Raw genomic sequence first — 17,979 nt, 5'->3', positions numbered from 1 at the left:
GACACCTTTCTGTGCTCATGGAACTACCGCCCTTGGAAGGAGACAATCCAGAACAAAGTGTCCTCCCAAGGGCTGGTGCAGGAATTGTGGCAGAGTGTGGCATTTTGGGGCAGAGTGTGGCATTGTGTGACAGAGTGTGGCATTTTGGGACAGGGTTTAATGGGCCTGGGATGCTTGTGAGGAAATGATGTTTCTTCTGAGCATCTAAAATTTTCAGAGCAAAGCAGATGGAGAGAGTGAGAGGATATTTTTTTCCAAGCAGAAAGAACAGCCTATAGGAGATGGAAATGTGAAAAAGCTACATACACAAGGGCAGCAGCTCCTGTGGCTGGGGGCAAGGTGTGGGCAGTGGGAAGTGATAGGAACAAAACTAGAGAGATAAGTCATGTGGTGAAGGACACTGAGCCATGATAATGGAACGAATGAATGGTATTAGAGAGGGAATGGTGCCTTTCACTATATGTGCCTTTAAGAAAGAAGATTCTGACTACTACATGGAGAATGGGTTGGAGCCAGACAAAACTGACAGCTGCAGGACCAGTTTTGAGGCATTGGCAGGAGAGAGAAAAATATAGTGACCTGGACTTGTAGGTAGTTGTATCAGTTAGCTATTGCTACCATAATGCTGGGTAACAAACTGTCCCAAAATTCAGTGGCCTAGTTTCATTATTATATATTTCTTTTTCATACATCTGTGAGTTGACTGGCTGATCCAGACTTGGCTCCGAGCTTCAGGTGGGTCTGTTCCACGTGTCTCTTAACCTCTTTGAACCAGTGACTTCCTGAGACACATCCTTCTCCTGATGAAAGGTGGGAGCTCAAGAGGCCACGTCAATCATGGAAATACATTTCAAACCTGTGTTTGTGTTAAGTCCACCAATATCCCATTGGCTAAAGCATATTATGTGGCCAAACCCAAATTCCAGAGGCAGGGAAATAGGGCTGCTCACCAGGGGGTGGACATATAACTCTAACACAGGGGAGGGGAATTGAAACCAGCAGTTCACTCTGCCTCGGTGAAAGCAGTAAAGCTGGAGAACAATGGAAGGTGAAGCAAGAGACTGCAGAAAAAGAAGCAGGAGGACCTGGTGATGGGTTTAACATCACCCCCTACACATCTGCTAATGGGGAGGTGAGTTGGGGAAAGGCAAAGACCTGGTCATCTAAGATTTTCTTGGCCATTGTGAAAAGTTTGGATTGTATTCTAAACTGCCATTGAGGATTTTAGTAAAGTCATGGTATGATTCACTTTACATCTGATGATCAGATTTGTAAATGCATTAGGAGAAGGCAAGGAAGAGAGGAGACAAGTTGGGAGCTGGTGGCAAGAGACATGGTGAAATGGGCTAAACTGGTATGAGTATTGCCCAGGAGAAAAAGACTTTTAAGGAAAAATTGATGAGATTTTCTGATGGATGCACAGAGGAAAAGATAAAGAGAAAAATCAAGGGTAACTTCTAGTTCTTTGTTTGGGTGTCATTCATGAAGATAAGGAAGACATCACAAGGGTTAGGGAACATATTTAAGAGGAAATGTCAAGGGTTCCATTTAGAACAGATTAAATTTGACGTGTCTGTGGGCAATCCAGGTGGAGTTAGCAAGTAGGCAGTGGAATAAATGTGTCTGAAGATTAAAGGTGAAGTCTGGGCTGCAGATATGAACTTGAGAATAATAGCATTATATGCTTTTTAGTGCATAAAGCTCATTAAGGGATAAATGTAGACAGAGAAGAGAGCCCAGAACCATATCCTGATGTTAGGTAGGAAAAACCACCCAGTGAAGGAGACTGAGGAGGGGTCATCCAGAAAGAGGGAGAATCTGAAGAAACAGGGTCCAGGACAATGTTTCAAGAAGAATGGTGAAGCCCTAGCCGGTTTGGCTCAATGGATAGAGCGTCAGCCTGCAGACTGAAGGGTCCCGGGTTTGGTTCCCGGTCAAGGGCATGTGCCCAGGGTTGCAGGCTCAATCCCCAGTGCGGGAGGCAGCCGATCAATGATTCTCTCTCATCGTTGATGTTTCTATCGCTCTCTCCCTCTTCCTTCCTCTCTGAAATCAATGAAATCAATAAAAATAAATTATTTTTTAAAAAAAGAAGAAGGATGGTGAAGTCACATTTTCTGAGTTGCTTTTCCTGAGTTGCTTCTTCTGAGGCCTGCTCTATCAGCCCTCCAACCACCTTCTCCAAGAAGTCGACCCCCAGCCAAATTCCTACTTCTAGGATCACATAGGGCTGCCATCTCTGATTTGCACATCTGCCCAGATGCTCTGAGGGCAGGAACTGGATCTTCCTCAGCACCCAGGAGAGGGCCTCTGTGGGATGAATCAATGAACCAATCATTCTTGATGCCTTCCAGGTCTTGCCTTCTCACTTTTTTAGCGAGTATTCCCAAATCAGGTTCTCAAAGCCTGGACACTGCCCCAACTGCCAGGACCAATGGTTTTCTTTCTTCTGTAGACACCTGTCTTGACCCCCAGAGATGGGGCACTGGAGCCAGTTTGAACAGGCTCATGAGACGTGATGTTGCAGCTCTTCCTGGCCCCGCCTTCAGAGAGGCCACATCGGTAGCTTGTAGTTGACTGTGGGGGGGAGTATTGACACCATGGAAATGAGCAGAATGCCAGAATGCTACTGCCAGGGCCAGTCTACAAACTACTCACACAGGATTTGGATAGATAACTTGGAGATAATTGGATGACATCTTCACAAATGAGTCTTCTTGAGGTTGTTCTGACAGAGCTCCTGGGAGCTATAGTGACACCATCTACTACCCTTAAGGTGAACCTTGACCATTGAATTTTGGGTGCAGAAAAATTAGGTGATCTTTGGGGGAAGGCAGGGTCCTCACAGGTCCCCTGTGGAAGGGCTTTCCTAAGTCACTAACACCCGAAGTTGAGTCATCTCACTGTCAAAATTTAGCTCCCCCAGAAATCATTCAATCCTGAGACAAGGATTCAGAGTGCCGGGTTCATTGGGGAGGGGGAGGGGAGGTGGGAAGAGAAGGCAGCCAAGGACAGGTGGGTTAGCAAGCCCTTTACTGCCATGGGTGACTGGAGCTGAGTCCTGGGGGAGCTCTGGGAAATGGTGCAGCCCCCTTTCCAGAATAACCCTATCTGAGGGGCAGGGGAGCTGGGGTATTTATACACCCACCCCAGAGAGTCATTGGTGGAGGGCTGCTTGGCATGTACATGATTCAGGAAAAAGCCCTCAGTCACAGATGCTGGTTCTGGCTTTTAGGAAGCAGCTGGCTACCAAAATAGTAAGGGGATGGGGTGCCGATGGGTCCTTTCAGCATCTGCTACACTAGCATCTGTGTTTCTTACAATTGAGGACTCTTGCAGCAGTGATAGGCTGGAAAGGTCCAGATGCCACTTCTGAGGGTTCTTAAGGGGTGAAGGGGACTCTGGCCTTTTCCCTGGGTCCTGCAGGGTGCAAGAGTCTAGAACTTACAGTCAAAGCCCAACTCTAAGTGCAGACTTGACCCTTACCAGCTTCCTGATTTGGTGCGGTATTTTGATTTATAATAAGAAATATATATTCGGTTTTCATCCCAGTTTCTAGCACAGAGCTCCTAAACCCTTGGAATTTCCTAAGTACTGAGAGCTATATTTAGTCATGTTAATGAGGTTACTTCTAGACCTCACCTCTGGAGGAGGGCTGGCTGCCAGGAGAACCGACCCTGTGATTAGAGGGTTGCAACTTTCAGTCCCACCCCGATCTCAAGTGAGAGGGTCTGAATCAATTGCCAGTAGCCAGTGATTTTATCAGTCACACCTATGTATGCAGCCTCCATAAAAACTCATAGGACAAGGCCTGGAGAGCTTTCAGGTTGATGAACACATGGAGATTCAGGAAGTGACTTGCTCAGGGAGCATGGAAGCTCCTCACTCTCCCCATACCTTGCCCTAGGCATCTCTTCCATCTGGCTGTTCCAGAGTTCCATCCTTTCATAATAAAGTGGAGTTGTAGTAAGTAAAGTGTTTCTCTGAGTTCTGTGAGCCACTCTGGGAAATGAACGCAATCCAAGGAAGCACAGGGGACAAGCTGGACTTACAATTGGCAGGCAAAGTGGGGGGTGGGGAGTGGGTGTCCGGGACAGACTTGGAGGACTGAACCCTTAACCTGTGGGACCTGACACTATCTGCAGGTAAATAGTGTTGGAATTGAGCTAAATTGTAGGACACCACCTGGTGCCAAAGGATTGCTTGGAGATGAGGCAAAACACACACACACACACACACACACACACACACACACACACTAGAATTGGTGACCAGAGCCTTACCTTGGCTAAATGGTTAACATCTTTGAGCCTCAGATGTCTCATCTTTACATAGGAAAACAAAACCCACCCCGCTTACCTCACAGAGTTGCCACTGAAATTCAGTGCACCTGTCAATGAAAGGTCCAAACCTATAGAAAGTTTTAAGAATTTATTTGAGCCAAAATTTTGAGGACATGCCAAGAAGCAAGATATCAGTGGATTGAGAAAATGCTCCAGAGAATGGCAGCTTTGCAGCTTATTTTATGCAGCACACTCAAAGGAGACTTAAAGAGGGTTACATGAAATCAACTGGTGGTAGATCAAGGAGGCAGGAGAACGAGAACCAGGGAAATCTCTGGGATTGGATAAAAAGCAAAGTGGAGAAATGCATGCTTCTTTTATATTGGTGGGTACAGGATAGTTAACATTTACAGCACATAGAGATGGTATTCGGGGGACAAGATAACAATGAGGGGTTCTGTGGTCTCCTGCGAGTGGTCTTGTGCTCCGGTGCCTCAGTTATGTCTTTGAGGGTCTGGAAAAGAAAATGCTCTAACATTTCAGTGGTATATTATCCTAGATGCACCAGAACAATGGACAGGGCTCACTGAAGGTGAAGACTGACCTTTGCTAAGGAAGCTATAAGCCTGGGACTACCAGCCATGGCCTGTCCAGTTAGGAATTTATGATCAGATCATCCTCTGTGGTTACTTCCGGTCTCTGAGCTTGTCAGGCCTGCCATGAGGCTCCCCTGAGCTCGTTGGGTCTACTAAGTTGCCCTTCCGTTCACACAACCTGTGTTGGTGAAAGCATGATGGAAAGAAAGGACATAGGCACCCACTGCCATTAAAGTGCTTTTGTTCTGTAAGTTTATTAGCTTTCTTACCTCATTTAATTGTTCAAGGAGCCGAAACCGGTTTGGCTCAGTGGATAGAGCGTCGGTCTGCGGACTGAAAGGTCCCAGGTTCGATTCCGGTCAAGAGCATGTACCGTGGTTGCGGGCACATCCCCAGTACAGGGTGTGCAGGAGGCAGCTGATCAATGTTTCTCTCTCATCGATGTTTCTAACTCTCTATCCCTCTCCCTTCCTCTCTGTGAAAAATCAATAAAGTATATTTTAAAAAAGTAGCCGAAACTGGTTTGGCTCAGTGGATAGAGCGTCGGCCTGCGGACTCAGGGGTCCCGGGTTCGATTCCGGTCGACGGATGTGCCTTGGTTGCGGGCACATCCCCAGTACAGGGTGTGCAGGAGGCGGCTGATCAATGTTTCTCTCTCATCGATGTTTCTAACTCTCTGTCCCTCTCCCTTCCTCTCTGTGAAAAATCAATAAAATATATTTTTTAAAAAATAATAATTGTTCAAGGAAAGAAATTCCCACCCAGTGATATTTTATAATGTAAAGTCAAGGCTAGACACATCCATTTGGAACCTGCGCCCACACAAATGTTCAAATTACCCAAATCTGAAAATGCAAAGTGACATACAACATGTGTTCCAAGTTATAAATAAATTAGCAAAAGTCCAGGGGCTTCTTATTTTTCCTAAAATAATTTGCTTGTTGGGTAGAGCAGGCCTCAAACCATAGAAAGATTTTAAACTGTAATATGGGGAAGTCCGAGTCTTTGAAGCTGGGGATTTGGGGTCCCCAAACTCTGTAAGATTCAGTTTTATGAACCACATACACACATGAAACTAGGTATGACTGGGTCTCTGTATGTATCCTGTGAAAAATATACATACATCATGGGCTAAATTCCTGTTGACTTTGGAACCAGCCAGCCTTCTGTTCCTCAGCAATGCCTGCCAAGAGGGAATTGGAGAATGAAAATGCAGTTTTGAAGGCAAGACATAAAAACGATGCTAAATGTTGTGGTTGAATAATCCAGTTACGCCTTGCCTGCTCTCAGGTGGGCATCGCCATGGAGATGTTCTGCATTTGTGCTTGATGGGGCTTTGCATCTGTGATGCAGGAAGCAGGGAAACAATTGTTTATATAAACACTGTGCATGGTTGGAGCTCAATGTCTTTTCCAAAGGTAGTCCAGAGATGCTGTCTGACTCAGCACACCCAACAAACTAGTTTTTGAGGGGGTTGAGTTCGATTTGCTGTCGTCGAGGAAAGTTATTGGGTGATGGAAATATTTTATATTCTCACTGAGATGTGGATTACATGGGTACATGCATTTGTTAAAACTTATCTAATAGTACACTTGCTGGATAAACATCTGTGCATTTGACTGTATGCAGATTATGCCTCAATTTTTAAAAATGTGAGGCTCCCTCTCACTTTGTTGCTTGAAAAGATCAGCTAAAAGCCACTACTCACCATGGTCAGTCTCCCCATCCACTTTTCCACCCTTGCCCCTGGTCACCAGCCTCACTGACCCCAGGGTGGGTGCACACACATATACAGGCACGCTCCGCATTACCTGCAGATGAGTGTGTGGGGCCAGGGGGAAGTAAGGTGTGTGGCATGAGGAAAAACTTAGCACCCAGGCATCTGCCCTCTGCATTGGGACTAGCTGGGGAGATTAAAAGGTGACTCAGGCAAAGAGTGTGACCAAGATCAGCTTCAGATGGGGGATAGGACCAGCAAGGGCCCAGCAAACTTATAAAAGGTGAAAGGACCTCAGGAGAGATGGGCTGAGTAGAGGGGGGAAAGAGGTGTGTGTCCCATCTGACTAGACAGAAGATCCCAAAAGGGAGATGGGATTGCGCTGAGGTGGGAAAGGTGGACTGCAGTTTGGAGAGGCTCTGGGTGCCCACCCACAGACTGGATGCTAGGATGAGAGAGACAGCCTCAGGGGTCTCAGCAGAGTCCCCAGCTGTCCTTATTCTCTTCATTAATAGTTCTCCTCCTTGTGAAAAGGAGCCTTTATAGGTCTCGTTTTATTTTGTTTGTGAGTTATCAAGTCAATACTTGCTGATAGCCCAAAGCTGGAAGCCACCCAGATGTCCATCAACCAGAGAATAATTAGACACACTGTGGTATATTTACTAGTATGTTGTATGACAAGAAATGAGCTATTGCTGCAATGAAAACCATGAGGGACTCTTTAAGAGAATCCACACATAAAAGAGTGCACAGCATTCATTTGAAGTTTCTAGGGCAGGCTAAGCCAGCCTATGGTAGAGCCACTTAGAGCAGTGACCGCCCCTGGGTGAGACAGAGGGCACATGAGAACTTTCGGGGCAGTGGGGAGGCGGGGGGCATGATGGAAGTGCTGGAAATCATGGCTACAGTTTGGGTTACATGGGTGTATGCATTTCTCATAACTCATTGAATGGTGAAATTATGATTTGTGAATTTCACCAAATGGAAATTTCATCTGAAAGTAAAAGACCCATGAACCACAATTGACCCCTATTTAACACGTACCAGATGCGGGTTGAAGTGTTTAGGAGTGAAGTGCACTAGCTTCTGCAGCTTATGTTGTAGTTCATTAAAAAATAAGATAGTATCTTTCAACTTGATTGAATGATCAAAAACTTTCATAATAAAATGCTGAGCAACAACAACATAAAAGCTATACATGGAATAAACCAGTGGGGCCAGGAGACAGGGAATGCTGGGCAGGGATTGCATTGTTTCTGGAACATCAGGAGTGGTGCCCAGGGCCTGTCTGCTGCCAGCCTCCCTCTGACCAATCCACCCTGCCCCACGGAAATGATGGCCTGTTTGTAAACCACAATCAAAATGCCACCTGGAAAGTACCCATTATCCAGTCACCAATGACGTGTTAAGCTCGTGGTCTGTGTTCAGCCCTGTGTCAGGTGGAGGATAGTCAGACATGGTCCCCACCCTCCTTGTGTGTCATCTCTGCCATGGAGCAGCCCGGGGTCCCAGGGAAGTGGGCCCAGGCAGTTCCTGTGTGAGTGGAGAATAATGGCCCACCCTTACCGAGAATTTATTCTACGCCAGATTCTGTTCAAGCCTAACCTGGATTAATTCCGTCAATCCTGCAACCACCCCATCAGGTGGCAACTGTGTTGTCCCATTTTACACGTTAGAAATCTGAGGCTTGAAGAAGTCACACGCAGCATATGAGTGACTGGGAGGGATTCAGACACCAGGACGCTGGGACTGCGGCCCATGGCCTGAACTAGGGGTCTGCAGATTGTTTCCAGAAAGGGACAGAGAGGAAATATTTTAAGGCCATGGGCTGTGCAGTCTCTGCCCAACTCCTGGAGTCTGCCATTGTAGCATGAAAGCAACTGTAAATGATGAGCTAAGTGCCAATAAAATGTTATTTATAAAAATGGGCGATGGGCCAGATTTGGCCGGTGGGTCGTAGTTTGCCAACTTCTGCCTCAAACCACTGACAACTTCCAGTGGCTGGGAGGCTTTTAAGTTGGACCAGAGGCAACTGAAGGAAACCTAATTCCTGACAGTCACCTCCCTGTGGAAGTGTGAGAGTCAGACAGAAAGGAATCAATACCGGCTTTAAGAGCCTGGGTCTCTAATTAAGAATGACAAACAATACATCCCTGGGCAGCTCTTTACCAAAGGAAGCTGCAGAGAAACAGTGGAAAATACTCCGAAACCACACAAGAGTTGGTTGTATTTGGTCTTTAGAGCTATGTTTAGAATGTTAGCAGCACTGACTTCATGTGAATGTAGAAAAAGTCAAGGTCAAAAGCCATGCTTGAATGTGATTCATTTTGAAAACGCTTCGCCAAAGAATTTTCTACTCGTGGCTTTGGTGTCACTGGCTCTCAGTTTCTAAGGGCAGGAAATCATTTTACTCAACTCCTGTTGCTGACAAGGATTCGACCCTGGAGGTCAGAGGGTGCCATGGGCTGGAAGTGGATTGACTCGATACTTAGAAAATCCATGTGCTGTTAAAATTAACAGCTCAAAGGAGTTTCTGAGTGTGTGTTCAGTTTCTGGGTGGACCCAAGGACCATGTGACAGAGGACAGCGCTGGTGGGCTGTTCCTCACTCCACATGGAGCCACCTTCTTGCTCTAAGCCCGCCTGCCTTTGACACTGGCCAGGGTACATGTGGGATTGTCAGAGTCAGTGTGGACAGACTACTTTGGGGGCAGAGGCCCTCTTTCAGCACAGCATTTGTGATGTGCTCCTGCTTAGTAGCCTCTTTATTCCATCACAGCTGATGAAAGGAGGAAACTAACCACAGCCTGGCGGAGGGTCTGCTGGAAGTTCAGCTACCAGCTGGCCTGGGGTGGCTGATTCCTCATTTTTCCACCCTGAATTCACTGGGTCCACCCATGGCTCTAGTGTCACAGAGATTAAGATCTGAGACCTTGATTCTTAGGAAGGCATTTGGTGGCTGGGGCCAAGCAGATGGTTAGCTCACACAGACTGTGCAGGCAGAGGAGAGAGCCGGTCCATTCCCTCTGTGAACGTCCCTTAGGGAGTTGCTCACGGGTCCTCACAGAAAGGCCCAGCTGGCGTAGCTCAGTGGTTGAGCATCAACTTATGTACCAGGAGGTCACAGTTCCATTCCTGGTCAGGACACATGCCTGGGTTACAGGCTTGATCCCCAGTAGGGGTCATGCAGAAGGCAGCTAATCAATGATTCTCTCTCATTGATTGTTTCTATCTCCCTCTCCCTTTTTCTCTGACATAAAAAGAAAGAAATAAAGAAAGGGTTGGCTGTTTATGGCATGAGGATATGGTGTCCTATCACCAAAGATGAACCAAGCAAACCCACTTATGGAGTCATCCCCTTGTTCCCATACCTACACCCCAGGGGTAAACTGGTGAAAGGGTGAGAAGAGGTACCTTGAACTTTGTCCGAAAGACCCCAAACCACTCCTCCTAATAATCACCACTTTGTTCTCTAATTTACATGATCAACCTGCCTCATTTTTCTTTCTGTGAACACAGGTGAGCCTTTGACTCCCAGTAGGACAGTGTACATTGTGGGGAAGGGGGAGGCTGTGGTCCCTAAACCTGGATACACATAAGACTTCCCAAGAGAACTGGTGAAAAATGAATGTCAAAGTCCCATCCCCAGAATCAAATTTAGCCTCAGTTCTTTCTGTAAGTCATTGGTTCTTAAGTCCCTGGAGGGCTTGTTAAAGCACAGATCAGTGGGCCCCACCCTCATAGTTTCTGATATAGGAGGTCGGCTGGGGCCAAAGATCCTACATTTCTAACCAGCTCTCCGGTGGCGGCTGGTCCAGGGAGCACCCTGTGAGCACAGCTGCTGTGAGACATGCATCCAGTTTCAGGGCAGCGACCTCATAACCTAGGTCAGAGCAGGAAGGCATCCTCTCCACACCCTGGAAGAAAAGCTAGGATCTTTGTTGGCTGGGTTGGCCCTTTAATATTCTCTACCTGCTCTGCCCAACACTACAGCCATTAGTCCCATGTGGCTCTTTAGATGGAAATTTAAATTTACTAAAGGTAAATTTAAATGTTTTGTTCTTCTGTTACATGAGCTCCTTTGCAAGTAAGTGCTCACAGCCACATGCTCCTGACGCCTGCTACGCGGGACAGCACAGATGCAGGACGTTTTGTCTTTGCAGAGAGTTCTCCTGGACAGCGCTGTTCTATAAGAATTCCAAAAATTGCTGCTTTCTTTTTCTTCAGGGTTTGGCTGTTAGCCCCATTTTTTTTTTTTTTTTTTTTTTTTTTGGCTGTGAAAAAGAAACCAAACAAAATCCTTTTATATGTTAACTCTTTCCTCTTTGCTTGCTCAAGATAGCAGGCCTCAACCCATCTCTTCATATCAAATTGGGGTGAAGGTCATAGACATTTTAATGCAAAAGAGATAAAAACTTTAGTAATTTTTTCAAAATATTGCTCCCATCACCCATGTTATGAAACCCCTGGAGGTGAGGTCCATGGGGAAGCCTTGTGGGCAACAAGAATCAGGCAACACACATGGAGAATTCACAGGGCCGTGGGGCAGTCCAACAGCCACCGCCACTGGAGGGAAGCGTGGAACTGGGAGTGGACCAGACCAGGGCGTTCTCTGGGTGTTTTTAGAAAAGTTCACATTCCTCCCACAAGCTGTAGCGGATGGCTGGGGAGGCCTCCTTTTGTTTCGCCCCCTATAGGAGAAAACTGGACTCACTCAGAGATGCTTGAGTGCCCCACATTAAACACAGGACTTTTCGGAGAGCTAATTCTGTTTCATTCTTTTGTTACAGATTCGGCTGAACAGCAGGGGACTGATCTACTCCGTGGGCTTGCTCCTGGCCTCCGTCTTTGTCACAGTAGGTTTGCAGTTCTCTCCTCACTTTCGAGCTCCCGTGTTTTCCCTCCCCCACCCCCACCCCCTGCAGTTCTTTGGCAACAGGGTTTGTTTGGACACCAGATGGGCTGGGCCTCCTGGTGTATCAGGACAATCAGCCTCCAGATGTTCCTTCTCCTTCGTAACTGTTTCTTCTAGAAGTGGATCCTAGCAACCCACTAGAAAGCCCTCTCTTACTGAAAGGAAGCAGCCTCCACTCAGAAACATGGCCATGTGGCATGCCAAACACAAATCGTTTTATCAAAAACTAAGGGGAGACCTCACTTTTCCTGCAAAATTAGTTACAGAATAGTAGATTTTAATTAATTGTTCCAGGTTACTAAACATCTTCATAAATCCATGGCTTTGACCAGTACTCAGCAACTAAGAATATATTTTATTGACAGTTCCCCTTTTATGCCATCTACTTTCTTGGCCATTACATCCCTTTGTATAATTTAACATTCCATCTCAACTGACATGTTGGTGCAAACAAATTTGCGCCAACACAGTTTGCACCAACACATGGACTGACCCACGTGAAGTATCCGGTAACATACAAGTATGCTGTTGAATTTTGACATGAAACATTGAGACACAATATGTTTTTTTCCTGAAATTTTCAAGGAAATATAAACTGAGTTATACCTAGCATGTGAATGTACATATGCTAGAGAACGGGAATTCAGTAGGGCAGGCAGGAAGCAGGAGAGGTAATCTACGGGATCAAGATGGGAGTCAAATGTCAAAGTTTTACCAAAGCAAATACTTCCTTACACAAAAGTGAAAATCTATATAATTTATTCTTTTGTAGTGTAGAGGTTCTTCAGGCCATATGACTTAGGGTTAGTTACTTGTAATCGCCACACACTGTGCTTAATATTCTGCATCTGTTTTCCCGTTTGGAGCTCACCACACCCCCGTGAGCTGTCACTAATTCAGCTCCATTGTACTGATGACAGTAGAGAAGTTAACACCAAATGATGGAGGAGCAAGCTGTCTGACAGTGCAAGCTTGTAGCACAGTGCTTCTCCTTACCCCGTGCTGAGGTTGTACAATTTGTAGGAGATCGGGCTAACCGCTAGCTGGGCTGTCCAAATGGGGCTGTGGAAAGATGGAAGAGAAGTAGGTTTGGGGAACAAGAGAAATTTCAGACATCTTAAGTTTGCAGTTCTTATTTGACCTCTAACTGGGGAGGCCAAGAAAGCCACTGGAAAGATGAGTCTGGGTTCAGGACAAATGTCCAAGCTGGTGACACCAGAATGTAGATGGTATTTAAAGCCATGCGATTGGATGATTTCACCAAGGGAGTGAGCATAGACAGGAAAGAGAAGAGCCCTAAGATCTGAGTCAGGATGATGAGGATAAAACCTCAAAAGAAACAGAGAAAGAACATTCAGAGAGGTAAGAGGAAAACCAGAAGAGTGTGGCAATGGGAAGTCATGTGGAGAAGGTGCTTCATGGTGGAGTGATCTGTACTGTTAAGGGAGAGGAGTCCCGAGTTGGCCATTAGGGTTAGAAATGTAGTCATCGGTGCTCTTGACATGGTGGCTTGCAGAGCAGTGGGGCAGAAGGCTGAGTGGAATAACTTAACGGAGAATGGAAGGAGAAGAACTGGAGGCAGCTGGTATTTACAACTCTTTCAAGTTATCTTACTATAAAGAAAGGAGAGAAATGGAAACCCAGAAAAGTGTAGATGAGAAAGATAGCAGCATTCTTTTATGCTAATTGGAATAATCCAAGGATGGGTTTGGGGAGTGGAGATGAAAGAGAGACAATTGCTGGAGCCATGACCTTAAGCAGTACGAGGAGGTGGGGAGATGTCGTGCTCGCATGGAGGAATGGGCTGTGGACAGGGCTGTGGGCAGGACTGTGGGCTGTGGGTCCTCATTAACAGAGGGAAGGTGGGCAGGTAGATGTGGTGGTAGGAGCTCTGTGAAATGGGAACAAAGTCATGAGCTGACAGTGAGAGTAGAGAAGGGAGTGTTGGTCATTTAAAGAGAGAAGAGAGGCCTGAAATAGCTGTCTAAGAAAGGGAGAGATGGTGGACTAGGAAATGTGGATGATTGCCAGAAGGCATTAATGGTCTTAAATTTAAAGTGAGACCCATCAGCCTGGCCAGCATTTTCCTCCAGCCTGGGTCCACTGCAAGGAGGCAGTGTGGAGTACATGGAAGCTTGGCATGAACCAAAGGGCTGTGGCTTAACTGGCAAAGACCACAAAGCTACAGATAGGCCAAGGAATGGAGGCAGATGCCAGGAGTGACTGTAGCAATTGCTGGAGGAACTTAGGAGGGTAAGGAGGGGACAGGGGACAGGTGGGTGAAGTACAGTGAAGCAGTGATGGTTTCAGTGAATTCTGGGTCGTGGGTTCTGAGAGTTGTAGGTAGTTGTGGTACCAGAATGGAGCAAGCGGGAAAGACAGAAGATGGCCAGGAGAAAGTGAGGTGTTTGAGCCCAGGTGGTGTGGCTCAATAGTTGAGTGTCAACCCATATACCAAGAGGTCACTGGTTCAATTCCCAGTCAAAAGGCATTTCCAGTTTGGGGCTGGATTCCCCAGTGGGGGTCATGCAGGAGGCAGCCAATCTATGTTAATGTTTCTCTCTCATTGGTATTTCTCTCTCTCTCTCTCTCTCTCAAATCAATAAAAACATATTTTTTAAAAAATAAAGTGGGATATTTGACAAGCTCTAGGCAGCAGGGATGTCCAACAGAACTCTCCACAGTGCTGGAGATGTCTTGTATCTGCTCTGGACAGTAGCCACTGGCCACCTGTGGACATTAAGCACTTGAAATGTGGCTAGTGCAACTGAGGAGCTCAGCTTCTGACTTTATCTGATTTACATGTAATGTGGGTGGCCACGTGTGGCTAGTGGGTATAGCACAAGTCGAGGGTGTGGTGTGGGAGTAAGGGGCTGAAATAGGGTGGAAGACAAGGACTCAAGAGACCTGGTATTGGGTAGATCGTCCTGGTGGATAGATAAATCACTAAAAGGACAACAAGGGTGCTTGCCAATGACAGGAGCCGTAGTGAGGGGAGACTTAGGACCCTGAGGAATGCCAGGAGCGTGCAGGGTTGACTGCAAGGAGGAAGGTAGAATGTGACTGTCGGGAGACTTTAGCTTCCAAGCCCAGTGCTTTTCGGGAGGAAAAAGGAAAAGGGCATGGAAGCAGCAATGAGAAGCAAGGGGGACTTCTTCCTGGCCTCCAGGCACAGGGACTTGAAGAGATGCAGCCACCCCCTGCCCCTGTGGGAAGGAGAGCTAAGGTCATATTGGGACAAAAGGGTCAAGTGTCAGAACGGGTAATGCCAGCACCAAGCAGTACAGGGCTGGAGTCCAGGGGACTCCCATGCTGATGACTTTTTCAAGTGATTTTCCCACAACCAGCAGGTTCTGACTCCCCCTCTGGAAGAGAATCCGTGCCCGCTGACCCCTCTGTGTGTTGCAGGTGTTTGGCGTTCACCTGAACAAGTGGCAGCTGGACAAGAAGCTGGGGTGCGGATGCCTTTTCCTGTACGGCGTGTTCCTGTGCTTCTCCATCATGACGGAGTTCAACGTGTTCACCTTCGTGAACTTGCCCATGTGCGGGGAACACTGATCTACCGGGCCGCCCACCGAGGCTCAGTTCCTTCTTTTCTGTGCAATACAAGACCCGGCCGCACCCCGAGTCACACGGGCCCCCAAGGGCCGGGCTTCCGTCTCTCCCTTGCTGTTCACAGGCCTCCGCTCCTGCCTCAGTGGCCCAGGCGCCCCCTGCCCCCTCCCTTGCCCCTCCTCCTCCTGGGGTCCTACCTGCCACCCAGCCTTTCTTGCCCACCCCTTCCTGCCTCCTCCGGTGTGAAGACTTTTCAATATCCATGTGAATTTTCAAGCTCCATTTTCAACAGTGACTGAGATTCTAGAAAAACTGGCTGCTAACTGGCCCAAGCCAGGCAAAACTTATTACAATCCCTCCTCCTTTTTTAAGTTATTGGATGGAAGACTAACCTAATTTATGGCCTGAGACTGTCGAAGAGATAGCGAGGAGAGGGTACATTGATTATAGGGAGTGCTTGGGATTTTGTTATGTTTTCAGGTGATTCCTAGGTTATGGGTTTGGGGGGTTGTTTCTCTTTGGAGGGGCTCTCCCTTCTGCCCCTTTTCTTCCAGAGATCGAGAGCTTCTCTTGCATCTTCTTCCCCTGGGCCCTGGATTAGTAGATGAGCCACAGGTTGTCCCCACTGTGTCTTGGGATCAAATCCCAAGCATGTTGGAGCAGGCATGGATCTAGTGCTTGTTAGAGGAACAGTTGAGCCAGGCCACCGGGAAAGATGCATGACATTTCATACCCAAGGGTGCCCCCACAGGCCCATAGGAGTTACCTGGGGAGCACAAGGTTTTCCGAGGAAGAAGGCAGCTTCCTACATGTCCATTATGACCTTCACTTTCTCACTAGGTTCTTTCTAGTCTTTTAAGCAATAGTTCTAGCCTGCCTGAGGCCTTTGTCAAGGGTCCCTGGTTGAACATCTATCCGTGAGGTACCAGGCAGTCAGCAGCAGAAGCTTCCCAACCTGTGAGTCCCTGAGATGTGCTGTCATTGCTTGACATTTGGGGTGACAGGGAGTAACCCAGAGGCCACCACTGCTTTTTGTGCAGGAATTACAGACACTGGTTTCTTGGAAAATGGAGAGAAGCGCACTTTGCACAGACATCGTCAATCAAGTCCCACTTTGCCACTTGGTACTGAGTACACTGGACCCTGAAAGCTGGCTCTTGGGCCAGCGTCCTTCCTCCAGGACACCATGGCCAAGCTGCCCAGCTCCACCCGTCCCCTCCTGGAGGGATGGCAAGGGAAGGAGAAAACAGAACTGACATCTTTGAAACCACAGAATGTGCTAAATGCAGACAAGCTCAAAGGGCATAAGTTATTGTGAACATTGTTGCCAATCACTGCTCAACAGCCCTGCTAGATTTTGTATGATGCTGAATTATTATGCAGACTAATTCCACCAGTTGAGACCCACCCATGCTTGTTATACCTGTATTTATTGAAACTGTGGACTCTTGCCCGTGCTCCCCCTATATTTACTTTAAGCACTGATCACTTATAATTCATTCGGTATGGTTTTCTCTGTCCCTTGTACTACACATTCTGGTCTGAATTGTAAAAATAACCTGCTACAAATTGGTTGAACGTCTCTGTCGAGGGTGCGAAAGGAGGTGAGCATTAGCCAATGGGGCACCTGCCTGATGGAGGCCCGGGAGAGGAAATCACCAATTTGGGCTCTCAGAGCTAAGACACACTCAATGATTCTGTTGCACACTTTGCACTGGTTTATGGCGATTGTTTTCTTGGACGGATAGTGTAAAATAAACTTCTCTGTTCTGTAGCCTTTCTTGAGCAGTGCGCGTTCCTTTCTCCTCGGATTCTGGAGTGTTGCCTGTTTGGCACTGAGGAGTATGCAATGCAAGGGGAAAAGATGGCAGTCCCCGTGGGGTCAGGTATTTTGCCCTTCTGTTTCTGGGTGGACTCACCTGGGAAGCTGGTAAATGTCTGGTGGATTACAAGTACGAAGTGGCAAATCATGGGTCCCCTCTAAATCCGGAAGTGTCTTCTAACCTATTGTCCTATAGATCACATGTGACATTACATTAGAGATCTTTCTTTCAGCTGGACCTGAGAGGAAGAGCATGCCAGTACTGATGACCTTCAGCAGTGCTCAAGGTCACCATCCCGTCTGAAAAACCAGTTCTTGTCCTGCATGACTCTCAAGAAAGAATTACCCAGATCTGAAAGTGGACCAAGGTGAGGGAACAAGTCAGGTTTCCATCTGAAAGTCAACATTAATGTCTTTATAGGAACTAGAATAAAAATATCTACTAATTCACAGCACCAGCTTTTATTTAATTGTATGTGAAAGTGTATTCCCAGGTGATGGAAAAACACTAGGTACTTAGCTTTGTTTTGAGTGTTTACATTTAACAATGTTTTACTAGCTTATTTGTGCATTTTGTACATATACTCTGGATATTGGACAGGGAATTTTCATTATGCTGATTAGTGCTTACAAAGCATAAGATCCTTTTACATGAAATATGTTCTTAGACTAGTCTTAATTAGTTTTATTTAATTAGTTTTACTCTGAGCAAAGACATTTGATCCAATGCTTGATCTTTTTAAACACATTTGCTGTGAAATCTTAGGAAACCATAATTTTATGCTAGATTTCTCAGAGACAAAATTCTGGGATGAGGTAGTTTCCGTGTTTCATGCACAATGAAAGTTTCCTTTCTGCAATGAGCATTTGGCCTATTTCTGCTCTGATCTCAGCCATGAGTGAATTGTGTCTTGAATTGTCGATTGAGAATGTGATTCTAAATGAGCTGGCCATCCAGTGATGCAAAACTGCTGACGTTGCTGTTTGCACTGCTCCCACGTGCTGGGATTCATTTGGGAGGGCTTCAGATGGGTGTGAGGGAAGAACTTCTTGTCAATATCCCAAACCCGGCAGTATGGCCAGAGAAACTCT

General features: G+C 46.7%; 1 protein-coding gene across 3 annotated transcripts in view; it reads left to right on the top strand.

Moving 5' to 3' along the window:
- Window positions 1-16,839, top strand: part of SLC24A3 (solute carrier family 24 member 3) — a 493,522-nt gene extending 476,683 nt beyond the window's left edge. For all 3 annotated transcript variants that reach the window (XM_008141127.2, XM_028144920.2, XM_054724362.1), the window contains 2 exons: window positions 11,386-11,451; window positions 14,919-16,839. In XM_008141127.2, coding sequence (XP_008139349.1) covers window positions 11,386-11,451; window positions 14,919-15,068 — 216 coding nt within the window. In that variant the 3' untranslated portion in view covers window positions 15,069-16,839. The remainder of the gene's footprint in view (window positions 1-11,385; window positions 11,452-14,918) is intronic.
- The last annotated feature ends 1,140 nt before the right edge of the window (window positions 16,840-17,979 follow it).

The sequence above is a fragment of the Eptesicus fuscus genome, chromosome 12 (genome assembly GCF_027574615.1).
Source record: "Eptesicus fuscus isolate TK198812 chromosome 12, DD_ASM_mEF_20220401, whole genome shotgun sequence".
NCBI classification, from domain to species: domain Eukaryota; kingdom Metazoa; phylum Chordata; class Mammalia; order Chiroptera; family Vespertilionidae; genus Eptesicus; species Eptesicus fuscus.
The sequence above is the reverse complement of the archived record's forward strand: the minus strand, read 5'-3'. Positions and strand labels throughout refer to the sequence as shown.